Below are 27694 nucleotides of genomic sequence, written 5' to 3' on the forward strand. Positions count from 1 at the left end.
CTGCTTGCCCCATCTCACAAAGGATATTGTGGAGATGGAAAAGTTCTGAGACATTATTACTATTATTACTATTACATGGGTAGTGCTGTGGTCTAAACCACAGAGCCTAGGACTTGCTGATCAGAAGGTCGGCGGTTCGAATCCCCGCGACGGGGTGAGCTCCCGTTGCTCAGTCCCTGATCCTGCCAACCTAGCAGTTCGAAAGCACATCAAAGTGCAAGTAGATAAATAGGTACCGCTCCGGCGGGAAGGTAAACGGTGTGTCCATGCGCTGCTCTGGTTTGCCAGAAGCGGCTTAGTCATGCTGCCCACATAACCCGGAAGCTGTTGGCTGGCTCCCTCGGGCAATAAAGCGAGATGAGCGCCACAACCCCAGAGTCATCCGCAACTGGACCTAACGGTCAGGGGTCCCTTTACCTTTTACTATTATTTTGCAGTGTCAGATTATACAGCTGATCCTCAATCATGACTTAAAACCAATCTTTTAGTAGCCAAAATAAATTGACTTAGAATTCCATGTTAGGTGTACTGCCTCTGGATTTCACAAAGAGGTATTTTGATGACAACAGAATTATATCTTTACATAAGCTTCTCAGTCACTCTATGACATTTTTATTGTGCGTTCCTGGCAAATAACAAAAACCCACATAATTATTGCATTTATCAAACTAACATATCAGAGTAGGAGAGAGTCTTTCTGGCAAATCCACTGAAGTTCAGTACTGCAGCCTTCAGAGGTGACTTTATATTTTATTGTAGCACAAGAGTTTCCTTCAGCATAGTTTGGTTCTGGAAATCTGTGGAAGAAAAAGGTACATCTGAATATCAGGACAGAAGTCTGTTATAACTATTTTTTCATGTTCTTAATAGAAAGCATGAGTGTTTCCAAAATGTACAATAAGCTGGTTGTATGCATTTGAATCCTCCAAACATGGATGAGTAGCATCAAAGTGGAGAGAGTGAAGAAGGTCACGCATAGCTTGATAGTGGGAGCAGCACCATCTCCCCCTTTTCCTTTTGGGCCTGGGAAGGACCAGTGGCAGAGCATATGCCCGTGCTGCCTGAGGAGTCAGGGCATGGAGGGCGCCCTCCCATGCGCCACAGTTCAGGGTAGGAGAGGGGCAGGGAAGCTGCTGCCCATCCCCTCCTGCTCTCTGCCACCAGCTCAGGCCTGTCCCAGTGGCGGAGGCAGAGCTGCTGTGCCTGGGTGTGCCTTGCCGTGGCCGAGGAGGGCTGCTCTCTGCCGCCAGGTCAGCAGAGCTACAGGGCACAAGGTATGCCACAGGTGAGGAGGGTGGGCAGCAGCACTGCCGCTCCCTCGGCTGCAGCCCACTCACCTGCGTGACCCGGGGGCAGAGCTGCACAAGGCACAAGCGCCGCAACCAACACACAGCTCCTTCTGGCTCCCAGCCAGGATCCAGTGAAGGATCCACTGTGGGGCTCCTGTTTGCACCCCCTCTCAAAATTGCACTCAGGGCCACAGGACCCCCATGCTATGCCTCTGAATCAAAATGACCTACCAATTTGCCACCTAGGAAGAGTGAATTGGGGGGGAAGGGGCAGATATAGGAACTTGAGAGCAGAAGTTGGCTTGCTTATCCATATTTGGACCTCAGCATGTTCCCAGAGACAATAGGTGTGCAACATTCCCTGTTAGACTGTGACTCACCCCAACTACACTAAACAACCCCAAAGTGGTCAGTTGCCCACCCCGGATTAAATGGCATGCTAGGGTGGGGGGCACCCATCATTAACGGCCAATAACCTTCCAGTTCTCCCTTTCTTCTCTCTCCTCTGATTTTCCTCTAGGGAAAGGCCAGTATTTTTGGCCAGCTCTTTTTGACCATTTGTGTGTGTTAAGAGTGAAAGAAAGGCCTGAAAATAGAAACACGGTGAGGTTTTTTTAAAAAGGATTCCATGCAGAAGGGGTTTTTCCACTGATTATGACAAGGAGCGCGAGGATTTTCTACTATACTTTCACTTTGAATTCTTCCAAAACCTCACCAGCTGCTCTGTGCAAGTCTCTCCACAACAGCCTCCAGAATTCCTTGTATTATCAATGCGGGGGAGGCAGTGATTGAGATTGTGAGTGTTAGCCCACTAAAACTTTAGCTTATAAACAGGCAAGAGAAGCACTTACTTAAATGTTCAGTGCAAATTAAATGTGAAATTTGGCAACATCTCTAATATCAGTCCCTAGCTACCCCTTTCTCTACATGAGAATGCTGGCAACGTAATTGCAACCCGTGCAAAAACCAATGCCTCAATTGCACACCGAGATAATCTTAGCTCTAAAAATTGTGCGGTTTTTTTGCTTTGATTAAAAACAATAACAACTCACAGACTCTGATCAAGCTGGGAGCCTGTAATCCACATCCATTTCTTCTCCAATTGTAATAATGAGAGCCCAATCCAGTGTACTGAATGTTTTGTAATGTTTTTTATGAAATCCTGTATGAGAGATAATGTGTGTGTGTGTGTATATATAGAGAGAGAGAGAGAGAAAGAGAGAGAGAGAGAGAATTATTTCCAAGTTGATAAATTCAGAATAAAGCTTACATTAAAATAATATAAAGTAAGAAAATGTGAAAGTTGATAGTAATTATAATGAAACATTCACCAAGAACAGTAATCAAAGCAGCATTAAGCATTTATAATGCAGGCCTCCCCATTTACGCAGGGGTTACATTGCAAGGAACTGTGCATTGAAGTGAAATTGCGTATAGTGGGAACATCGTTGAAAAAGCTCCAAACACGCTTTAAAACATCCATGGGGAAAAGCCACTGAGAGCTGTGTGGAATGGGGGAAAAACAATGGGAACACCATTTATTTATTTCTAAATAAAATGAGGAACACCAGCTCCTCCTCTGCCACTGCTCCACCACCAACCTCAACTTCCTAAAGAGTCTTTCTAAATAAAAAGAGGACTTGGGCTACAGTTACAGGGATTTGCTTGCAACTTCTGCTTTGGTTCTCACTAATCAAGCTCCCCAAGGCCTTCTCTAGACACTGATGAGCTGGCCATGGGTGGGAATGGGATGAAGCACTAAACAAGGCCCTGCACTCCACATGCTTCTCAAGTCACCAACCATGATATCATTGCAGAGCTACTAAGCTAGAGTTAAGCTCAGTTGGACTCAGGCTTCCTTCAGAGTGGGAATGCATGGGAATGCATGGGAATGCATTGCCTGGAATATGCAATTGTCCCCTTACCAGCTCCTCCTTGTCTAGGATGACCAGCAGTTGAGAATCCCTTGTTGAACAGTCATGTTTGCTCTCATCCCAGGTTTTCATATTTTCTGATGGCCAGTAGCACTTGTCCCTGTGGAGCTGCCATTGTAAAGGGCACACTTTGCAAGTGGAATTATCTGTGGAAGGAAAAACACTTAATAATTATGACTGGGCCTCCATTTCGATTGTGAAAAACATAACTGCTCTGCAACGGTAAAGACCCAGTGTCTCTAGGCTGAGTGAAGTTGTCCAGTAAATTGATGGTTTGCAAGGAGCTCTTTGAAACTCCTCAAAGTTGGGGTCCAACAACTTTTTATGTTATTCACTCCCCCCCCTTTTTTTTTAGTGTACATACATTTGTCACAGTTCTTTTGAAGGAAGATCCCTGATCCAGATTACGCTCTCCATTTGCACCAGGTCTCAGGGCTGGCTTCTCACCCAAAAACATGCCCTCTATTTGAGCCAAAAGGTGCTTTTTAGGGAAGAATGGGGGGAAGCAAGACAATAGCTGTCAGGTGGGGAGGTGATTTTTATGGGAAACAGGCGTGTAGATTGATTCAGTTCGCCCCCTTTAAAGCTTCTTTTATAGTCCTGATCCAATTCAGTCCTCCCTGCACACTCAAAATCCTTTTGAATATAAAAAGATACAGAGATCAAAGTACAGATCTCTCACATCATGCCATCGCAAATGCAAGTTTTTTACTCGCCTAGTTTTTGCATCTGAATGAGTTCAGAGAGAGGAAACTGGAGCCCTCTAGAGGACAAAGATGGAGATGGAGTTTACAAGACAAATTGCAGCCTTACATGTCCATGTTGGTCTCCACAGTGTGTCTCATGGTAGTTCCATGTTGACAATACTGTGGTGAGGTGGGGGCTTTTTTGGGGGGGGGATGTCAGTCTCCATTATACCTGAGTCCCTTCTAATTCCTGGGGTCCTGGATCCAGAAAAGGTTAAAATCTAATGGAGGATTCCATATATATATTAACTAGCCAGGTGAGTTAATAGCCTTAAATACTGTTCTTGGTATAACAAAGGAAGTGGCTTTGTGCCAGAGGGCAAATGTGTGGGTCTCCCTTCCCTCACCTGGCTCTTAGTGAGAAAGGCAATGGCCAGAGTTGAGTGTGAAGTTGGCTCTAGAATGAAACCACTGATGCCTGATAATTCAGGACCATAGGGAGCGGCCCTATTCTTAGGGAGACCATGGGGTTCATGTAGCTCAAATTTGTCTCCACTGACCAGCAGCAGTTTGAGACACCAGGTATGGAATCTGGGACTTTCTGCATCCAAGATCGGTGCTCTGCCACCAAACTATGAGAACACCACCTGGAGTACCATGTCCAGTTCTAGGTGCCACAATTTGAGAAGGATTTTGACAAGCTGGAATGTGTGCTGCCACACGGGAGATGGAGCAAGCCTGTTTTTTCCTGCTCAGTAGGGTTGGACCTGAAACAATGGATTCAAGTTACAAGGAAAGAGAGAGACTCTGACTAATTATCAGGAAAAACGTTCTGACATTAGAAACTGTTTGACAGCGGAACGGTCTCCCGAGGGAGGTTGTGGACTCTCCTTCCCTGGAGGTTTTTAAGCAGAAGCTGGACGGCCATCTTGTCAGGGATGCTTTAGCTGAGATTCCTGCATTTCAGTGGGTTGGACTAGATGACCCTTGGGGTCCCTTCCAACTCTACAATTCTATGAGTCTTTGAAATGAATGAATTTCAATGAATGAAATTAATTTCTTTACAGAAGGTTTTATGCCTCAAAACAACATAGATGTGAACTGAAAGCAAGATCTTACATACAATTGCTATGCTTGAAAGAGACAGCAGTACAATATATCAATTCTACCTGAGGAACTGTACTGATTTTGATTGCAGAAGTTGTGTCTTAGGAAAGCCCGAAACTTGTCTGTTGAGGCATTGCATCCACCATTGTTCAGTAGAATTTTTCCCTTGTCAGCTTCCAACTGCAAAACTGTCCCCGCAAAACAAAGAAAGTCAGTTAAATGAGTAGGCATAATGTTAAGGGACAAATTCAAAATTTAGAGGCCAAGGAATGAGAGAAGAAGATGGATATGATAAGACAATGGTGACACACTTCTGCCATTTTATTCCTGTTACAATCTTTATCTGGGGCAGCAACTTGGTCTAACACAGCCACCAGCTCCCTTCTTCTGATATTCACCAGCAAACCATTATTAACATAACGGGGAAGAACAGCTTATTATTTAGGCCTCAGATACCCGTTTTCACCACAGCTTTGGGAGTTGTTTGCCTCACACCTCCCTCCCTCCCTGACTTTCCCAACTGACATTACTTCTCCTCAGCTGTCAATCTACTCCCAATTGACAGCTAATCAGAATATGTGAACTACCAGGAAGACGATTGGGTATCCAATCTCTCCTTGGCTGAGTTTGCATACAATTGCACTCTTCATGCTTCATCATAGCAGGCCCCCTTCTTTGCCAGTTATGGATACCATCCTCACACCTTCCCATCCCCGACCGACTCCCTGTCAGTGCCGGCAGCAGAAGACTTCATAGAAGAACTGACAGGAATACAGAGTTTGCTAAAAGAGAGTTTTGGATTGTGCTAATGAAGCCTGTAAGAGATTGGCTGATGCATACAGAATACCTGGCACCGAGATTAAGGTGGGAGATCAGGTATGGCTCTTGACACGTGATTTGCCACAGAAAGGCAGGTGCAAGAAATTGGAGCCACAGAGGGTGGGCCTGTTTGAAGTTGTAGATCAGATCAACCCTGTGACTTTCTGGCTTCGATTGCCTGTATCCATGAAGATTCACCCCATCTTCCGCAGATCAGTTTTGTTGCCTGTCGTGCCTGCACACCCGTACCAGGCACCTAAACAAGCACCTCAACCTCCCGTCATGGTAGAAGGAGAGGGGGAGTATGAAGTAGAACAAATTCTAGACTCCACAATGCGAAGAACTTTCAACACCTGATTTTGTGGAAGGGGTATGGCCCTGGTGAAAGCTCATGGGAGTACGCAGAACAAGGCCATGCACCAGACTTGTAAAGGGTGCTCCATGCACACCAACCCAGCCAACTGAAACCACTGGGGTGGGGGGAGGAGGAGGGCTCTGGAGAGGGGGGCAGACCAAATGGGCTGGAGCTAATGGAAGATGTGCTAACTGTTTTTATTTAGACCATCATTCTGTATATGCTTTTATTGTATGGTAAACCACTTTAGGATGCCCCCTGGACAGCAATTCATAAATGAAATAATAAATAATACTCACCCAAGACTGTCACAGCCACCCCCAGAATGATGATCACAAAGCCACCTGCCCACAGGGTGATCCGGTACCAACAGGGAAGCCCAGAAGCATCTGTGAGGAGTGGGAAAACTTGAATGATGTGAGTCAGCAGTGCCTAGATTAGAATTTCCTGTAACTCATTGTTCTCGAAGCTACCAGCATGAGTTTGACCAAACTGCTTGAGGCAGTGGAAGACAGGAGTGCCTGGCATGCTCTGGTCCATGGGGTCATGAAGAGTCAGACACGACTAAACAACAACAAATTGCAGGCTAACAAACATCACAGGGCAAAGGCTGGGTGATTTGTTTTGTTTTGTTTTTTTGACAAAAAAAAATCCCTTCAGGAGGCAACAGGCAAATGGTATATGTTTAGAAAACTGCCAACATACCAAAATGCACCGTATTAGGGGACGGCTCGAAAAAAAACAGTGTGCTAGGCAAAATTGCAAACAAAAAATGTGCACATTAGGAGAAATGTACACTAAAACGTTGAATTGTCAGGAGGAGTTTAAAGGGTGTGTGGAAGTGGTGTAGGAATGTGGAGATCTGCGAGGCTAAACTTGTGTAATTTAGAAGGGCTTATAAAGAAGTTCACAAAAGGGGTTGTAAAGAAGTTCACAAAAGGGCTTGTAAAGAAGTTCACAAAAGACAAAAATAAGAGTGAGCTTTGATGGAGCTGGCACGATAAGGAGAAAAGCTGATCTCCCATTCCACATGCAAGAAATGAGCAGTCTCTGTTGGAACAATATTTTGTCATATAATCATCAAAGCATTGCCATTCGTTTTTTAGTTTTTGATTTGACTGCTATCGTATAGGTGCTCTTAATTTAACCAATTTAAAATATTCATTTAATTTGAGAATCCATTCCTCCTTGGTAGGTAGTTCTTTAGCTTTCCATTTAGATGCTATTACTATCCTAGCTGCAGTGGTCGCATATAAGAAAATTCTTTTTTTCGATTTAGGATTTAGGTATTTATTTTCCAAAAAGGCCCAGTAGGTAAGCCTCTGGTTTTTTCGTTAATGGGATTCTAATCATTTTTTTCAACTCCTTATGTATTTCTCCCCAGAAGTACTTAATTGGGGTGCAACTCCACCACACAGGCATTGTTGTACCAGCTTCCTTGTTGCATTTCCAACAGAGGTTGCATTTCAGTTTATCGGTTTTTGCTAATTTGACTGGGGTTAAATACCACCTGTAGAACATTTGATGAAATTTTCTTTTATTGTACTACAGGCGGTAACCCTTATATCTTCCTGCCAAAGTTTCTATCATTGCTCTAAATATATTGTGTGGCCGAATTTTGCACCCATTTAATCATTGTCTCTTTCACTTCCTCGCCAATCATGTCCAAATCTAGCAAAAGGTTATATATTTTAGATAGTAATATTTAATTGTTTTTTTAATAATGTTTCATGCATTAATGAATTCTCTTTAGAAAAAAAGACATGCTAATATGCTTAGATTAAGAATGTAAATGCATCAAAACAGTAAATTATCAATGACATATGTATATATGTATGTATGTATGTATGTATGTAGAGAAAATAAAAACAATCAGAGTGCAACGATAAAGGTAAAATTGATTCTAGAGAAGACAAGTAGCGGTGGAGGGAAGTTAAACAGGGTGGTGGGTTTCTTTTATTTTGTTTACATTTTTCTTTTCTTTTTTGGATATTGCATAATGATTTAATGTTTCTTTTCTGTGACAACGGCCACGAGAGTTCTGGTAGCACAAGGATGGAAGACTGAAGAAACCCCAACTAAAGAATCATGGCAAGAAAAATTGATGGATTATGCAGAACTGGCAAAACTGACATACAAGCTACAGGACAAGGATAACTGTGACTTTAAAGATGAATGGGAACCCTTTACAAAGTATCTGAAGATGCAACAAAGTGAACTGGACTCCTTGGCTGGTTTTGAATAAACATTTTTATTGATAATAATCAGCTAAATAGTTTGAGGATCTATACATCTGTGTAACATGCAGAAAACAGCATTTTTAGAGAAATCAAAGACTGGAACTGAGGGAAGTCGGGGGATGGGTGCGCGTGGGTTCTGTGGGGGGAGGGAGGGAAAATGGGGGGGAGAAATAAGAATGATATGTTTCTGGATAATATGTTTTGTTTTGATTTTGAATAAAAAGTTATTTAAAATGTTTCTTTTCTGTTATGCATTATTTCTCTTTTTTATTAATTTGTATGACGGAAAATCTAAGCAAAAAGAGAAAAAAAGGAAAAGGAAAAGAAATGAGCCGTCTCTGATACCAATGTACTGATAAACTTTGCACCCTGAAAATCTCATCATGGTTCTGGATCTCCAGTCGTAACCCCTTGACTATGCTCAGTTCACTGTCATTGATTTTGTGCTCCTCTTGCTATATGGCCTGAGTGAATATATATTGGAGCTTTCTGGTGTCTGTAGTGTGTGTGTTTTTAATGCAGATTTTCTCCACTGCTGATGTGAGTGTCAGCTGTCAGCAGCATGCTTTGTCCGAAGCAGGGAAGAGAAATAGAGTGAAGGAAATAAACCATCTTTTATTTCTGATGTTTTGTATTAGTTTGAATTTTAAAAATCTTCAGAAAACATCCATTCACTGATAAAAAGCAGCCTTCCATATTGCTAGTGCTATCAATAAGCTGTGGCAAGACTAATTGGGCTTCATTGGTTGTTTTAATGCTCTTACCTGACAACAAAAGGCAAGTTGTTCTTTTAGGAAATCTGGTCCAGAGCTGTTTAGGGCTTTAGACCTAAGTAAGAAGACCTTAAAAATGTGGCTTGATGGGCAGCTACTGCAGATTCCTTACTATAGGCATGAGATGTGCCTGGTAAGACAGACATGGTCCAAATGGAAGTTACTCTGCCCGTTCAATTATTTAGTTGACTACCAATATTGCTCATTAACCTGACAAAAAGAAATGGAGTGTCAGATGCTAAAATACGAAGCATTCTCTTTAACCAGGAAGTGAACCTGAGGTGGAAAGAAGTTCTGTAGTTTTCACCATGAGTCGCCTCCGTGGCTCAGTAGGTGCATAGGAAAAGGATGTGGGTGGAGCAGGTGGTCAGGCAACATGCTCACACCTTTAAACTGTGCCTTGGCCAGGACATTGGGGGCAGCATCTACAGAAGTGTTTTTTCTTCACTAGGCTGGGGGAAGGAGTGTGAAATGTTGCAGAAGAAGCAATAAGCAAAGACCCATCTATGTGCACGCTACATGCTAAATGCATGCTTTGAATTTGAATAAGAGCATATTATAACATTTTATTTGCCAAGCTAACTGGCATATCTAATTTTATTTGCATTGTCCTCAATTCTGCATCCTTTTAAAAAAAATAATCTTATTTATAATTTTCATTTATATACGTTACAATAGTTCAACAATAATTATTACATAGGAAACCGCAGCTCCCTTCCCCCTCTTTATTTTCACCATTTCCTGCATACTCCAAATTATCTTCACTTATTCTTTTATGCTCATATATATCTCATATATGGTTTCTTTTTTTAAAAGAAATCTGCAATTATTTACAATAATCCTGCCCATGTCATAATGTCTGTTTATAATTTATTTGTAAATATTCACTGAACCATTTCCATTCCTTTCTCAAAATCTTTAAGATAACACATTTGTAAAAAACAAACCCAGAAGCTTTTCTTTTGGGAATTATAGGAATAGAACTACCTAAACAGTATAGAAATTTATTTATGTATGCAACTACAGCTGCAAGTACGTTATTTGCCCGCAAATGAAATGAAGTCCAGAAGAGAGAAAACTGGTTACAGAAATTAACGGACTATGCAGAAATGGCAAAACTGGAATAATAAGAAATCAAGACAACAAAGTTGTTATAAAAGAAGAAATGACACCCTTGGTCCTATTTCTGCTTTTTTTGTTATTTTTTTTGGGGGGATACAAAATAACAAATACCAAATGGAAGGAAATTGTGCTGAGATTCATAGAGGTATTACTGGGTACATAAATGCACTTGTTGATGATAAAAAATAACTCCAGGTTTCTTTACAAGGAATAAATTGAATATTGAAAAATTTCTGCTCTCATCATGTTTAAAAACATGCAGCCAGATCTTGATTTCATTTGTATGTGAACTTCAAATGACAACTCCCTCTCCCTTTACCTATTCAGAGACCCTTCACACTTGTGTAGCACTGCTCATTTAAAAAGTCAACTTTAACTTTGTGTGTTTCTTCCAACATTTTATTTATTTTCAATGAAAATTCATCCGCATTTCTTCAGATTTCTCCCACATTTTTATATGCAGTTTTATATGCAGTTTATACATGTGAATTTTGAAAGACAGTTTTGTTTTGTTTCGAATAGTGCAATTTAGGTAGTTTCTCATGAAAATGCAAACAAAATGGAAATTCTTCCCCATCCCTAGGTCCCATGCTCTCTTCTGTAATTCCGTCTCCTTATAAAAACAAAAATACTGCTTATAACGGTACAAACGAATTTTCTGCAAATAGGATAAATCTAAAGAAAATCATGTCCGTATGTCAACTGATATATTACAGTGGAATCAGACAAAAACTGGTAGATACGAAGGGGTCTGAACGGAGTACCTTGTTTCTGAGCCCCAGCGGCAGTTCCTGATGCAGCCCTCCTAGACTGGAAGTTCAAAGCAGTATAACCATCTTCGCCCTCCATTGGAAAGCAAAGGCTGCAGAGAAGCCTCTCAGGGCTGCAGGGCTGTCGAAGGAGCACTGGAGGTTTGCTGCTATAGCCTGAGTTGATGGCCAAACATCTCTTTCCGGAGCAGCTCTTCTCTTCAACCACAATACCAGTCACACATTCGCAGCCTTATTAGGTGGTTAGGGCAGGTTCTTCTTTTAAAAAAACATTTTTGTGAGTTGTTCAGTTTGTATTGTTCAGCTTTTAGAATGGACTTTGGCTTTTGGAAAGACGCTTAAGCCATCTCCAGTTATGGGTTATAGCTAAACCATATAGGGATGTGACTGAGGCTTCCATGAATGGGGCTGGATAGCTCAGTTGGTTGGAGCGTGGTGCTCATAATGCCAAGGTGGCAGGTTCAATCCCCATATGCGACAGCTGCATATTCCTGCATTGCAGGGGGTTGGACTAGATGATCCTTGGCGTACCTTCCAGCTCTACAACTCTATGATTCTATGAGTGGGGAGGCAGTGGTGGAGCAAGCTGATCCGGCACCTGGGGCGGTGGGTGTGCCCTGCATCCAGAGGTGGGGCCAGCCACTCATGGGGTGGCGCAAGCCAGGGCAAGATGATCCGTGGGGCATCTGAAGAGTCTGCCTGCCACTCAGCCACCCTACTGCTGAGGGTAGGAAACGGGCAGACCATTTGGGGCAGCATGGAGCCTGTGGGTGCCCACGCCATCGAGTCATTCCTAGGAGAGAAGTGTGGCTTGGGAGCGCTGCAGGCCCGGTGGTGAGGGCCGCCCAGCATTTTGTCACCCTCTCAGTGGTGACACCCAGGGCAGCCTGCCCCCACCACATCCGCCCCTGTGGGGAGTAAAGGTTCAAGTTAAAGGACCTCATGATAGTTAAGTCCAGTCAAAGGCGACTATGGGGCTGTGGAACTCAACTTCAGAACAAGGGAGCAGTGTTGGTCCACAGACAGCTTTCCGGGTCATGTGGCCAGCAGGAATAAACCTCTTCTGGTGCAATGCGACACTGTGACGGAAACCAGCGTGTACAGACTCACCAGGAATGAGACCTTGGGCTTGCAGTGAGCAGTTCCGTGCAAATGTGGACCCAGTGTGCAACAGCTGGGGGGGGGTGTCATTAGGACAGGAATTGAAAATAAAATTCCCCATATCATAACACCTTTATTCAACTCTTTGGTGTGGCCACATTTGGAATACTACCCAGTTCTGTTTGCCCCATCTCACAAAGGATATTGTGGAGATGGAAAAGTTCAGAGACATTATTACTATGGGTAGTGCTGTGGTCTAAACCACAGAGCCTAGGCCTTCTCAAGCAGAACATGAACGGTTAGAATCCCTGCGACGGGGTTAGCTCCCGTTGCTCAGTACCTGATCCTGCCAACCTAGCAGTTCGAAAGCACATCAAAGTGCAAGTAGATAAATAGGTACCGCTCCGGCGGGAAGGTAAACGGTGTGTCCATGCGCTGCTCTGATACGCCAGAAGCGGCTTAGTCATGCTGCCCACATAACCCGGAAGCTGTTGGCTGGCTCCCTCGGGCAATAAAGCGAGATGAGCGCCACAACCCCAGAGTCATCCGCAACTGGACCTAACGGTCAGGGGTCCCTTTACCTTTTACTATTATTTTGCAGTGTCAGATTATACAGCTGATCCTCAATCATGACTTAAAACCAATCTTTTAGTAGCCAAAATAAATTGACTTAGAATTCCATGTTAGGTGTACTGCCTCTGGATTTCACAAAGCGGTATTTTGATGACAACATAATTATATCTTTACATAAGTTTCTCAGCCACTCAATGACATTTTTATTGTGTGTTCCTGGCAAATAACAAAAACCCACATAATTATTGCATTTATCAAACTAAAATATCAGAGTAGGAGAGGGTCTTTCTGGCAAATCCACCGATATATAGCACTGCAAGGTTCAGAGGTGACTTTATATTTTATTGTAGCACAAGAGTTTCCTTCAGCATAGTTTGGTTCTGGAAATCTGTGGAAGAAAAAGGTACATCTGAATATCAGGACAGAAGTCTGTTATAACTATTTTTTCATGTTCTTAATAGAAAGCATGAGTGTTTCCAAAATGTACAATAAGCTGGTTGTATGCATTTGAATCCTCCAAACATGGATGAGTAGCATCAAAGTGGAGAGAGTGAGGAAAGTCATGCTGAGCTTGATAGTGGGAGCAGCACCATCTCCCCCTTTTCCTTTTGGGCCTGGGAAGGACCAGTGGCAGAGCATATGCCCGTGCTGCCTGAGGAGTCAGGGCATGGAGGGCGCCCTCCCATGCGCCACAGTTCAGGGTAGGAGAGGGGCAGGGAAGCTGCTGCCCATCCCCTCCTGCTCTCTGCCACCAGCTCAGGCCTGTCCCAGTGGCGGAGGCAGAGCTGCTGTGGCCGGGTGCGCCTCGCCTTGGCCGAGGAGGGCTGCTCTCCGTCGCCAGGTCAGCAGAGCTACAGGGCACAAGGTGTGCCACAGGTGAGGAGGATGGGCAGCAGCACTGCCGCTCCCTCAGCTGCAGCCCACTCACCTGCGTGACCCGGGGGCAGAGCTGCACAAGGCACAAGCGCCGCAACCAACACACAACTCCTTCTGGCACACAGCCAGGCTCCCATGAAGGATCCACTGTGGGGCGCCTGTTTGCACCCCCTCTCAAAATTGCACTCAGGGCCACAGGACCCCCATGCTATGCCTCTGAATCAAAATGACCTACCAATTTGCCACCTAGGAAGAGTGAATTGGGGGCGAAGGGGCAGATATAGGAACTTGAGAGCAGAAGTTGGCTTGCTTATCCATATTTGGACCTCAGCACGTTCCCAGAGACAATAGGTGTGCAACATTCCCTGTTAGACTGTGACTCATCCCAACTACACTAAACAACCCCAAACTGGTCAGTTGCCCACCCCGAATTAAGTGGGATGCTAGGGTGGGGGGCACCCATCATTAACGGCCAATAACCTTCCAGTTCTCCCTTTCTTCTCTCTCCTCTGATTTTCCTCTAGGGAGAGGCCAGTATTTTTGGCCAGCTCTTTTTGACCATTAGTGTGTGTTAAGAGTGAAAGAAGGGCCTGAAAATAGAAACAGGGTGAGGTTTTTTTAAAAGGATTCCATGCAGAAGGGGTTTTCCACTGATTATGACAAGGAGCGCGAGGATTTTTTTTTAAAAATAATAATAATAATATACCTTTATTGTCATTGCCCCCTCTCGGGGACAACGAAATTACTTGGCTGCTCCATCCACCCAGGTAGGGCACTCCACACAAAATCAAAACAACTATAAAAACACTAATTAAAACAATGCAGTATAATACAGCAAGGAAGATTAGATGACTTTCAAAGTCCAGGCTTCCCATTCAGGGCCGAGATCGCTCTGGAGAAGAAGCTGTTCTTAAGACGGCTCGTTCTTGTCTTCATCGTCCTGTATCTCCGTCCTGACGGCAGGAGCTCGAAGAGACAGTGACCAGGATGCGATGGATCTTTTACTATGTCCAGTGCCTTCCTATGGCACCTTGTGGCATAAATCTGCTCTAAGGTGGAGAGTGGGCAGCCAACAATGCTCTCTGCTGCCTTAACAACTCTGCACAACCCCAACCTGTTTCTACTATACTTTCACTTTGAATTCTTTCAAAAACTTCACCAGCTGCTCTGTGCAAGACTCTCCACAACAGCCTTCAGAATTCCTTGTATTATCAATGCTGGGGAGGAAGTGATTGAGATTGTGAGTGAAGTGGGAAGAGTTACTCATCCTCTCCCTGCCACTGTAGTTCCATGCAGCACTTATAAATAGGGGGAAATGATCCATTCATGCCCCTAAGGATTTTTCCTTTCCCCCAGGAACCAGTGCTGTGCAGCAAGGGGGGGCACTTCAGTTGAGACCATGAGTGGGGAGCGAGGCAGCCAGTGAATAAAAATAAAAATAGAACTACTCCCATGTCTTCATGGAATGGAAACTTGCCATCCCAGACCTTTTTCCAATTTCTAAGGAGCCAACTGAGGGAATCTTCTTGGCAGCCAATAGAAGAAGCGAAAAATATCTTTTACAAACTTTCTGTTAGCCCACTAAAACTTTAGCTTATAAACAGGCAAGAGAAGCACTTACTTAAATGTTCAGTACAAATTAAATGTGAAATTTGGCAACATCTCTAATATCAGTCCCTAGCTACCCCTTTCTCTACATGAGAATGCTGGCAACGTAATTGCAACCCGTGCAAAAACCAATGCCTCAATTGCACACCGAGATAATCTTAGCTCTAAAAATTGTGCGGTTTTTTTGCTTTGATTAAAAACAATAACAACTCACAGACTCTGATCAAGCTGGGAGCCTGTAATCCACATCCATTTCTTCTCAGATTTTAATAGTGAGAGCCCAATCCAGTGTATTGCATTTTTTGTAATGTTTTTTATGAAATCCTGTATGAGAGATAAAGTATTTATATATATATATATATATATATATATATATATATATATATATATATATATATATATATATGCTTTCGTAGATTTTCACGGGTACAGGAATGCAGGTTTTGGTGTCTTCGGGTGTCTTCCCGTGTAAGAGTTGGGGTGTCTAGGCGACGTTTCGACGAGGTCTCACTCGTCATCTTCAGGCTGGTGCTTTCGGCTTCTTGTTACTGGAACAGAGCAGGATCTCAGTGTTTGAGTTCCTATAAATACTGTTGAGGGGGTGTGGTGTATAGCCTCCAACGTTCTGGGCAGAGAGGAAGTTCCCAGGTTAGTGTGTCTTTTCTTCTTTTGTTCATTAATTACTTGAGGGATATCTTGAGTGATTTCTTGAGTGATATTCTGAGTACCACTTAGGAGGGTCATTAGGTGTGGATTAGTTGCTAAAGCTTTCGTGTCTTGACCTCTTGAGCTAGTGAAGAGTTTTTTCTGAGAAGATGGCTGTACTGCACTTAGTTGTGCTCTGGCTTGGCTTCGTGTATAGGGGCGAGCTGTGGTTTTGTGCCCTGTGCCAGCCAGATCTGTGTAGGGATTGCAGGGGGGTGCAGCATCCGGAGGTGCCACTATGGTTTGGCTACTGGATGGTGTCTGTAATTTATCTGTGGAGAGGGTCTGGGTTTGGGTCTGGTGTGGTTGATTGGAGATGGCGTTCTGTGTGCCTCTGGTTCTGGTGTCGGTTTTTGTGGGGAGGGCTATTTTCCAGATGTCTGGCAGGCGGGACGTATCGTCACGCTTGTTCATGTTGTGAGGGTGTTTCTCTATCTCGATGGCTTCCATGATTATTCTCTTGTGGTGGTGTTCCATGTTAAAGAGCAATTTGGAATCTGAAAAATTAATTTCGTGTCCTGTTTCTTTCATGTGTTGGTAAAGAGAGGAAGTTTTTTCTTCTTTTTTGACGGCATTCTTGTGTTCTGCGATACGTGCATTTATTCGTCTGTTTGTTTGTCCAATGTACGTGGCTGGGCAGACTTTGCAGGGTATTTCATAGACCCCTTGGTTTTCTAACTGGATTTTATCTTTGGGGTTTCTGAGGATATTGGCTATTTTTTGGTTGGTGCAAAAGGCTGTTTTGATATTGTGTTTATGGAGGATTTTGCTAATTTTATCTGTAGTGCCCTTGATATAAGGAAGGAGGGCCATGCCATTGTTTTCTTCTGTGTCTTGGTTTTTGGGGGGTGTTTCTTTTTGGATTAGCTTCGTAACCCTGTTTTGCTGGTATCCGTTGGCGATTAACACATTTGAAAGATTCTGTAACTCAGTTGTCAAGTGGTCTTTGTCAGCCAGACGTTTGGTTCTGGAGATGAGAGTCTTGGCTACGGAGTTTATTTGTGCAGGGTGGTGGTGTGATTGTGCATGTAAGTAGCGGTTGGTGTGTGTTTTTTTCCGGTAGATAGTGTGTCCTAGGGAGCCATCAGGTTTTTTGTAGATTAGGACGTCAAGGAAGGGAAGTTGGTTGTTGGCTTCTATTTCCATAGTGAATTGTATTTTGGGGTGTAGGCTGTTGAGATGTGTGAGGAAGCTATCTAGTTTTTTCTTCCCGTGTGGCCAAATTACAAAGGTGTCGTCAACATACCTGAGCCAAAGTTTGGGTTTGTGTTCTGACTTGTCTAAAGCATTGGTTTCAAAGTGTTCCATGTACAGATTTGCGATGACCGGTGAGAGGGGTGATCCCATAGGTGCTCCTTCTATCTGTTTGTATCTTTGTCCATTGTGGATGAAGTACGTGTTGGTTAGGCAGTGGTTGGTCAGGTCCAGGATGTATTCGGGGGGATTGTATTTGTTTTGAATGGCTGTCAAGGCTTCATTAATGGGCACTTGTGTGAAGAGAGATACAACATCGAAGCTCACAAGTAGGTCGTCGGGATGTAGGTTTTGCTTCTTTATTGTTTCTTTATTATTTCCAAGTTGATAAATTCAGAATAAAGCTTACATTAAAATAATATAAAGTAATAAAATGTGAAAGTTGATAGTAACTATAACGAAACATTCACCAAGAACAGTAATCAAAGCAGCATTAAGCATTTATAATGCAGGCCTCCCCCTTTACGCAGGGGTTACATTGCAAGGAACTGTGCATTGAAGTGAAATTGCGTATAGTGGGCACATCGTTGAAAACGCTCCAAACACGCTTTAAAGCATCCATGGGGAAAAGCCACTGAAAGCTGTGTGGGATGGGGGGGGGGGACAATGGGAACACCATTTATTTATTTCTAAATAAAAAGAGGACTTGGGCTACAGTTACAGGGATTTGCTTGCAACTGGTACTTTGGTTCTCACTAGTCAAGCTCCCCAAGACCTTCTCTAGACACTGATGAACTGGTCATGGGTGGGAACGGGATGAAGCACTAAACAAGGCCCTGCACTCCACATGCTTCTCAAGTCACCAACCATGTTATCATTGCAGAGCTACTAAGCTAGAGTTAAGCTCAGTTGGACTCAGGCTTCCTTCAGAATTAACCTGCATGGGAATGCATTACCTGAAATATGCAATTGTCCCCTTACCATCTCCTTTTTGTCTTGGAGGACCAGCAGTTGAGAATCCCTTGTTGAACAGTCATGTTGGCTCTCATTCCAGCTTTTAATATTTTGTGATGGCCAGTAGCACTTGTCCCTGTGGAGCTGCCATTGCACAGGGCACACTTTGCAAGGGGAATTATCTGTGGAAGGAAAGACACTTAATGATTATGACTGGGCCTCCATTTTGATTGTGAAAAACATAACTGCTCTGCAACGGTAAAGACCCAGTGCTTCTTGGCTGAGTGAAGTTGTCCAGTAAATTGAGGGTTTGCGAGGTGCTCTTTGAAACTCCTCAAAGTTGGGGTCCAACAACTTTTTATGTTATTCACCCCCCTTTTTAATGTACATACATTTGCCCCAGTTCTTTTGAAGGAAGATCCCAGATCCGGATTACACTCTCCATTTCCACCAGGTCTCAGGGCTGGCTTCTCACTCAAAAACATGCCCTCTGTTTGAGCCAGAAGGTGCTTTTTAGGGAAGAATGGGGGGAGGCAAGACAATAGCTGTCAGGTGGGCAGGTGATTTTCATGGGAAACAGGCGTGCAGCTTGATTCAGATTGGCCCCTTTAAAGCTTCTTATATAGTCCTGATCCAATTCACTCCTCCCTGCACACTCAAAATCCTTTTGAATATAAAAAGATACAGAGATCAAAGTACAGATCTCTCACATCATGCCATCGCAAATGCAAGTTCATTACTCGCCTAGTTTTTGCATCTGAATGAGTTCAGAGAGAGGAAACTGGAGCCCTCTAGAGGACAAAGATGGAGATGGAGTTTACAAGACAAATTGCAGCCTTACATGTCCATGTTGGTCTCCACAGTGTGTCTCATGGTAGTTCCGTGTTGACAATACTGTAGTGAGGTGGGGGCTTTTTTGGGGAGGGATGTCAGTCTCCATAATAACCAAGTCCCTTCTAATTCCTGGGGTCCTGGATCCAGAAAAGGTTAAAATCTAATGGAGGATTCCATATATATATTAACTAGCCAGGTGAGTTAATAGCCTTAAATACTGTTCTTGGTATAACAAAGGAAGTGGCTTTGTGCCAGAGGGCAAATGTGTGGGTCTCCCTTCCCTCACCTGGCTCTTAGTGAGAAAGGCAATGGCCAGAGTTGAGTGTGAAGTTGGCTCTAGAATGAAACCACTGATGCCTGATAATTCAGGACCATAGGGAGCGGCCCTATTCTTAGGGAGACCATGGGGTTCATGTAGCTCAAATTTGTCTCCACTGACCAGCAGCAGTTTGAGACACCAGGTATGGAATCTGGGACTTTCTGCATCCAAGATCGGTGCTCTGCCACCAAACTATGAGAACACCACCTGGAGTACCATGTCCAGTTCTAGGTGCCACAATTTGAGAAGGATTTTGACAAGCTGGAATGTGTGCTGCCACACGGGAGATGGAGCAAGCCTGTTTTTTCCTGCTCAGTAGGGTTGGACCTGAAACAATGGATTAAAGTTACAAGGAAAGAGACTCTGACTAATTATCAGGAAAAACTTTCTGACATTAGAAGCTGTTTGACAGTGGAACGGTCTCCCAAGGGAGGTTGTGGACTCTCCTTCCCTGGAGGTTTTTAAGCAGAAGCTGGACGGCCATCTTGTCAGGGATGCTTTAGCTGAGATTCCTGCATTTCAGTGGGTTGGACTAGATGACCCTTGGGGTCCCTTTCAACTCTACAATTCTATGAATCTATGAAATGAATGAATTTCAATGAATGAAATTAATTTCTTTACAGAAGGTTTTATGCCTCAAAACAACATAGATGTGAACTGAAAGCAAGATCTTACATACAATTGCTATGCTTGAAAGAGACAGAAGTATAATATATCAATTCTACCTGAGGAACTATACTGATTTTGATTGCAGAAGTTGTGTCTTAGGAAAGCCTGAAACTTGTCTGTTGAGGCATTGCATCCACCATTGTTCAGTACGATTTTTCCCTGTTCAGCTTCCAACTGCAAAGCTGCCCCCGCAAAACAAAGAAAGCCAGTTAAATGAGTAGGCATAACGTTAAGGCACAAAATCAAAATATAGAGGCCAAGGAATGAAAGAAGAAGATGGATATGATAAGACAATGGTGACACACTTCTGCCATTTTATTCCTGTTACCATCTTTATCTGGGGCAGCAACTTGGTCTAACACAGCCACCAGCTCCCTTCTTCTGATATTCACCAGCAAACTATTATTAACATAACGGGGAAGAACAGCTTATCATTCAGGCCTCAGGTACCCGTTTTCACCTCAGCTTTGGGAGTTGTTTGCCTCCCTCCCTCCCTGACTTTCCCAACTGACATTACTTCTCCTCAGCTGTCAATCTACTCCCAATTGACAGCTAATCAGAATATGTGAACTACCAGGAAGACGATTGGGTATCCAATCTCTCCTTGGCTGAGTTTGCATACAACTGCACTCTTCATGCTTCCTCACAGCAGGCCCCCTTCTTTGCCAGTTAATGATACCATCCTCGCACCTTCCCATCCCCGACCGACTCCCTGTCAGTGCCGGCAGCAGAAGACTTCATAGAAGAACTGTCAGGAATACAGAGTTTGATAAAAGAGAGTTTTGGATTGTGCTAAGGAAGCCTGTAAGAGATTGGCTGATGCAGACAGAATACCTGGCACCGAGATTAAGGTGGGAGATCAGGTATGGCTCTTGGCATGTGATTTGCCACAGAAAGGCAGGTGCAAGAAATTGGAGCCACAGAGGGTGGGCCCGTTTGAAGTTGTAGATCAGATCAACCCTGTGACTTTTTGGCTTCGATTGCCTGTATCCATGAAGATTCACCCCATCTTCCGCAGATCAGTTTTGTTGCCTGTCGTACCTGCACACCCTTACCAGGCACCTAGACAAGCACCTCCGCCTCCCGTCATGGTAGAAGGAGAGGGGGAGTATGAAGTAGAACAAATTCTAGACTCCACAATGCGAAGAACTTTCAACACCTGATTTTGTGGAAGGGGTATGGCCCTGGTGAAAGCTCATGGGAGTACGCAGAACAAGGCCATGCACCAGACTTGTAAAGGGTGCTCCATGCACACCAACCCAGCCAACTGAAACCACTGGGGTGGGGGGAGGAGGAGGGCTCTGGAGAGGGGGGCAGACCAAATGGGCTGGAGCTAATGGAAGATGTGCTAACTGTTTTTATTTAGACCATCATTCTGTATATGCTTTTATTGTATGGTAAACCACTTTAGGATGCCCCATGGACAGCAATTCATAAATGAAATAATAAGTAATACTAACCCAAGACTGTCACAGCCACCCCCAGGATGATGATCACAAAGCCACCTGCCCACAGGGTGATCCGGTACCAACAGGGAAACCCAGAAGCATCTGTGAGGAGAGGGAAAACTTGAATGATGTGAGTCAGCAGTGCCTAGAATAGAATTTCCTGTAACTCATTGTTCTCAAAGCTACCAGCATGAGTTTGACCAAACTGCAGGAGGCAGTGGAAGACAGGAGTGCCTGGCATGCTCTGGTCCATGGGGTCATGAAGAGTCAGACACGACTAAACAACAACAAATTGCAGGCTAACAAACATCACAGGGCAAAGGCTGGGTGATTTGTTTTGTTTTGTTTTTTTTGACAAAAAAAAATCCCTTCAGGAGGCAACAGGCAAATGGTATATGTTTAGTAAACTGCCAACATACCAAAATGCACTGTATTAGGGGATGGCTCAAAAAAACACACAGTGTGCTAGGCAAAATTGCAAACAAAAAATGTGCACATTAGGAGAAATGTACACTAAAACGTTGAATTGTCAGGAGGAGTTTAAAGGGGTGTGTGGAAGTGGTGTAGGAATGTGGAGATCTGCCAGGCTAAACTTGTGTAATTTAGAAGGGCTTGTGAAGAAGTTCACAAAAGGGCTTGTCATGAAAAATAAGAGTGAGCTTTGATGGAGCTGGCACGATAAGGAGAAAAGCTGATCTCCCATTCCACATGCAAGAAATGAGCAGTCTCTGTTGGAACAATATTTTGTCATATTGTGATGGCCTGGGAATCGGATTCAGAGGGTGAACTTGAGGAATCCCAGCCTGCACAGAAGTCCCCACCTCCAGGACCGGCTGAGCCGGGCAATCACTTGTGCCGGATCCTCACTTGTGCTGGATTCCCCAGCTGAATCTCCTCTGTCTCTGGAGGTGATTGAGGACCCATTGCCTGCAGGTGCTCCACTCTCAGCCCTGTCAGGGGAAGGTGAGGTTGCCTCTGGGTCTGGTAACCCTCCAGCCTTTCCTGAGCTGCAGAGGCTCAGGGCAGAGAGGCAGAGAGAACTAAGTTCCCGCAGGAGGAGTGCTCGCCTCCAGGCCAGGAGAGGCGAGTCACCTGTGGACTGGGGCCACCCTATGCCTCAGTGGAGATAAAAGCCAGCCAGCCCAGACCCAGGTTGCGGGAGCAACATTCTTGGTAAGCTGTTCCTGTCGGCACCCTGTCCTGCTCTTCTGCCAGAGTTCCTGACCTCACCTGACTCCTTGCCTTGGACCCAGCTACAGCTTTGATGGACAGCCCCCATACCACACCCTCGACCTTGGACTGGACTCGGACCATGCCGCACGGTAACCCCCCGGGACCAGGACACATATAATCATCAGAGCATTGCCATTCGTTTTTTAGCTTTTGATTTGACTGCTGTCGAATGGATGCTGTTAATTTAGCCAATTTTAAATATTCATTTAATTTGGGAATCCATTCCTCCTCGGTAGGTAGTTCTTTAGCTTTCCATTTAGATGCTATTACTATCCTAGCTGCAGTGGTCGCATATAAGAAAATTCTTTTTTTTCCATTTCGGTATTTATTTTCCTAAAAGGCCCAGTAGGTAAGCCTCTGGTTTTTTCGTTAATGGGATTTTAATCATTTTTTTTTCAACTCATGTATTTCTCCCCAGAAGTACTTACTCGGGGTGCAACTCCACCACACAGGCATTGTTGTACCAGCTTCCTTGTTGCATTTCCAACAAAGGTTGGATTTCATTTGATAGATTTTTGCTAATTTGACTGGGGTTAAATACCACCTGTAGAACATTTTGATGAAATTTTCTTTTATTGTACTACAGGCGGTAAACCTTATATCTTCCTGCCAAAGTTTCTATCATTGCTCTAAATATATTGTGTGGCCGAATTTTGCACCCATTTAATCATTGTCTTTTTCACTTCCTTGTCAATCATGTCCAAATCTAGCAAAAGGTTATATATTTTAGATAGTAATATTTAAGTGTTTTTTAAATAATGTTTCATGCATTAATGAATTCCCTTTAGAAAAAAAGACATGCTAATATGCTTCAATTAAGAATGTAAATGCATCAAAACAATAAATTATCAATGACATATGTATGTATGTATGTATGTATGTAGAGAAAATAAAAACAATCAGAGTGCAACGATAAAGGTAAAATTGATTCTAGAGAAGACAAGTAGCAGTGGAGGGAAGTTAAACAGGGTGGTGGGTTTCTTTTATTTTGTTTGTTTTTTTCTTTTCTTTTTTGGATATTGTATAATGATTTAATGTTTCTTTTCTGTTATGTATTATTTCTCTTTTTTAAAATTAAATTGTATTATGGAAAATCTAAACAAAAATACAAAAGAAAGAAAGAAAAAGAAAAAAATGAGCAGTCTCTGATACCAATGTACTGATAAACTTTGCACCCTGAAAATCTCATCATTGTTCGTAACCCCTTGACTATGCTCAGCTCGCTGTCATTGATTTTGTGCTCCTCTTGCTATATGGCCTGATTGAATATATATTGGAGCTTTCTGGTGTCTGTTGTGTGTGTCAGCTGTCAGCAGCATGCTTTGTCAAAACGAGGGAAGAGAAAGAGAGTGAAGGAAATAAACCATCTTTTATTTCTGATGTTTTGTATTAGTTTGAATTTTAAAAATCTTCAGAAAACATTCATCCACTAATAGGAAGCAGGTTGAAATACTTTGCTATTTTTATTTAGAGGAAAAAGTGGATGTATGACATTGATTTTTGTGTAGAAGAAACATAGAATTGTAGCATTGGAGAGACCCTGAGGAAGATCTAGTCCAATCTATGCAGTTCTAGCTTACAGGAACCAAACCTGCAATCTAGGCAGTATATGCACCATGTTCTAACCAACTGGGCTATATATTCATAGGAAGTGTACCATCCAAAGTGGTTGGGAAAAATCAGGGCTATTTACAGATGTATCTGACAGCTGGTGAGCTTGGGAATATTTATATACATTCCCTAAATGGTCTAATTTCAGAAGTCTTGCAGCCAATAGCTATGGAAATTTCATTCCAATACTGTAATCTATTTGCCTGATGAAACCACCTCCTTTTTTTCATTTTGTAAATTGACATGTTTGTAGCTTTCGTTTGATATTATCACCATTAAAACGCACAATAAAAGAATTGCATCAGGACATAAAAATTCCTTTAAAATATGGCAGTAATTAAAACATGAGATTTATGTTGAGAAATCTGTGTAAAGAAGGGCATCTTCAAAAGCCCGCAGAATGCCAATAGAGATGAATATGCTTGTATTTCATCACGGAGTGCCCTCCATATCGCTAGAGCTATCGGTGAAAGGAGCCCACCTCCCACAAGCCAAGAATCAGGAAGCTGTGGCAAGACTAATTGGGCTTCATTTGTACTTTTAATACCCTTACCTGCCAACGAAAGGGAAGTTGTTCTTTTAGGAAATCTGGTCCAGAGCTGTTTAGGGCTTTATACATAAGTAAGAAGACCTTAAAAATCTGGCTTGATATCTAATGGGCAGCCAGCGCAAATCCCTTCCTACAGGCATGAGATGTGCCAGGTAAGACAGGCATGGTCCAAATGGAAGTTACTCTGCCTGTCCAATTATTTAGTTGCCTACCAATATTGCTCATTAACCTGACAAAAAGAAATGGAGCACCAGATGCTAAAATACGAAGCATTCTCTTTAATCAGGAAGTGGACCTGAGGTGGAAAGAAGTTCTGCAGCAAAACCTTTGGCCATTGCATTTGAAAACGTGTCTTTTATGCTCATATATATCTCATTATTTTTTAAAAAAACAACAACAACTGCAGGGATTTACAATAATCTTGCCCATGTCTTAATGTCTGTTTACAATTTATTTGTAAATATTTACTGAACCATTTCCATTCCTTTCTAAAAATCTTTAAGATAATATATTTGTTTTTAAAAATCCCAGAAACTTTTCTTTTGGGAGTTATAGGATTAGAACTCACTAAACAGTATAGAAATTTATTTATGTATGCAACTACAGCTGCAAGAAGGTTATTTGCCGTCAAATGAAATGAAGTCCAGAAGAGAGAAAACTGGTTACAGAAATTAATGGACTATGCAGAAATGGCAAAACTCACCAGAATAATAAGAAATCAAGACAACAAACTTGTTATATAAAAAATAATAATGACATCCTTGGTCCTGTTTCTGCTTTTTTGTTATTGGGGGGGGGGGGTTTACAAAATAACAAATACCACATGGAAGGAAATTGTGCTGAGAATCATAGAGGTATTACTGGGTACATAAATGCACTTGTTGATGATCAGATATAACTCCAGGTTTCTTTACAAGGAATAAATTGAATATTGAAACATTTCTGCTCTCATCAAGTTTAAAAACATGCAGCCAGATCTTGATTTCATTTGTATGTGAATTTCAAATGAAAATTCCCTCTCCTTTTACCTGTTCAGAAACCCTTCACACTTGTGTGGCACTGATCATTTTAAAAGTCAACTTTAACTTTGAGGGTTGCTTCCAACATTTTTTTTTTAAAAATGAAAACTAATCAGCATTTACTTCAGATTTCTCCCACATTTTTATATGCAGTTTTCATGTATACACATTTTTGCAAGCGGTTTCCTCTGAATTTTTCTATATTATTTAAATGAGTGTCTGCACTTTTATAGACACCTGTATACGCATATTTGTGGCTGAAGAACTGCATTGCAAAATTCAAACACAAGTGCGAATTTTGAAAGACAGTTTTGTTTTGTTTCGAATAGTGCAATTTGGGTATTTTCTCATGTAAATGCAAACAAAACTGAAATTTTTCCCCATCCCTAGTTTCCATGCTCCCTTCTGTAATTCCATCTCCTTATAAAAACAAAAATACTGCTTATAAAGGTAGAAACGAACTTTCTACAAACAGGATGAATCTAAAGGAAAAGGAAAATCATGTCCATCTGTCAAGCAATATATTACAGTGGAATCAGACAAAAACTGGAAGATACGAAGGGGTCTGAACGGAGTACCTTGTTTCTGAGCCCCAGCGGCAGTTCCTGATGCAGCCCTCCTAGACTGGAAGTTCAAAGCAGTATAACCATCTTCCCCCTCCATTGGCAAGCAAAGGCTGCAGAGAAGCCTCTCAGGGCTGCAGGGCTGTTGAAGGAGCACTGAAGGTTTGCTGCTATAGCCTGAGTTGATGGCCAAAGATCTCTTTCCGGAGCAGCTCTTCTCTTCAACCACAATACATTCACACATTCGCAGCCTTATTAGGTGGTTAGGGCAGGTTCTTGTTTTAAAAAACATTTTGGTGAGTTGTTCAGTTTGTATTGTTCAGCTTTTTGTTTGGAGTTTGACTTTTGGAAGTCTCCAATTATAGATTATAGCTAAACCATGTAGAGATGTGACTGAGGCTTCCATGAATGAGGCTGGATAGCTCAGTTGGTTAGAGCGTGGTGCTCATAATGCCAAGGTTGCAGGTTCAATCCCCGTATGCGACAGCTGCATATTCCTGCATTGAAGGCGGTTGGACTAGATGATCCTTGGGGTACCTTCCAGCTCTACAATTCTATGATTCTCTGAGTGGGGAAGAGCAAAGGTAAAAAGTAAAGGACCCCTGGACGGTTAAGTCCAGTCAAAGTGTTATGTACTGAGTTGAATAGGATCCAAACAGCAGCAGTCTGATTGGTCCTAGAACAATAGGATCCAAATTGCAGCAGCCATGAGAAACTGAAACATAAAGTACAAAATTGGTTTCAGTATCATCAAATAATGGAGTTTTTCAAACAGGACAGGAAAATTGGCTTTCAGATGGAAAAATCAAAATTAGAGACGGAATTGTTAGAACCCAATACTAAGAATTTATCTAGAATGTATAACTTGTTGCTGAAATGGAATACACAGGACGAAACAGTCAAATCGGTTATGATTAAGTGGGCACAGGATGTTGGTCACAACATTATGTCAGCTGACTGGGAATGGTTATGGAACACCGGTATTAAATTCACGGCATGTAATGCCTTAAAGGAAAATATTATGAAAATGGTCTATAGGTGGTACATGACCCCAGTCAAGCTAGCAAAAAATTATCATTTGCCCGATAACAAATGTTGGAAATGTAAAGAGACTGAAGGTACCTTCTATCACCTTTGGTGGACATGCCCGAAGATTAAGGCTTTCTGGGAAATGATCTATAATGAAATGAAAAAGGTACTTAAATGTACTTTTCCCAAAAAACCAGAGGCCTTTCTCTTGGGCATTGTCGGCCAATTGGTGTCAAAGAGGGATAGAATTTTTTTTATGTACGCTACAACAGCAGCAAGAATACTCATCGCAAAGTATTGGAAGACACAAGAT

General features: G+C 42.7%; 4 protein-coding genes across 5 annotated transcripts in view; 1 reads left to right on the forward strand and 3 right to left on the reverse strand.

Moving 5' to 3' along the window:
• The window catches only part of LOC308581122 (C-type lectin domain family 2 member B-like), a 72398-nt gene that overhangs the window by 25832 nt on the left and 18872 nt on the right, over positions 1-27694 (forward strand). The gene's annotated exons all lie outside the window — the stretch shown is intronic.
• LOC308581248 (killer cell lectin-like receptor subfamily F member 1) overlaps positions 1-27694 on the reverse strand; it is a 90518-nt gene that overhangs the window by 17056 nt on the left and 45768 nt on the right. The window lies entirely within an intron of this gene.
• On the reverse strand, positions 589-11440 carry LOC308581134 (killer cell lectin-like receptor subfamily F member 1). The gene is made up of 6 exons (XM_081183632.1): positions 11090-11440; positions 6490-6579; positions 5079-5204; positions 3215-3369; positions 2342-2451; positions 589-797 (listed from the first exon to the last, which is right to left on the reverse strand). Exons 1-6 carry the CDS (start codon positions 11172-11174, stop codon positions 677-679), a joined length of 687 nt encoding a protein of 228 aa, XP_081039758.1. The 5' UTR covers positions 11175-11440; the 3' UTR covers positions 589-676.
• Positions 12799-27037, reverse strand: LOC308581065 (killer cell lectin-like receptor subfamily F member 1). The gene is made up of 6 exons (XM_081183518.1): positions 26368-27037; positions 21389-21478; positions 19985-20110; positions 18134-18288; positions 15468-15577; positions 12799-13157 (listed from the first exon to the last, which is right to left on the reverse strand). Exons 1-6 carry the CDS (start codon positions 26642-26644, stop codon positions 13037-13039), a joined length of 879 nt encoding a protein of 292 aa, XP_081039644.1. The 5' UTR covers positions 26645-27037; the 3' UTR covers positions 12799-13036.

Source organism: Podarcis bocagei (assembly GCF_964188305.1).
Source record: "Podarcis bocagei genome assembly, chromosome: 2".
Classification (NCBI taxonomy): Eukaryota; Metazoa; Chordata; class Lepidosauria; order Squamata; family Lacertidae; genus Podarcis; species Podarcis bocagei.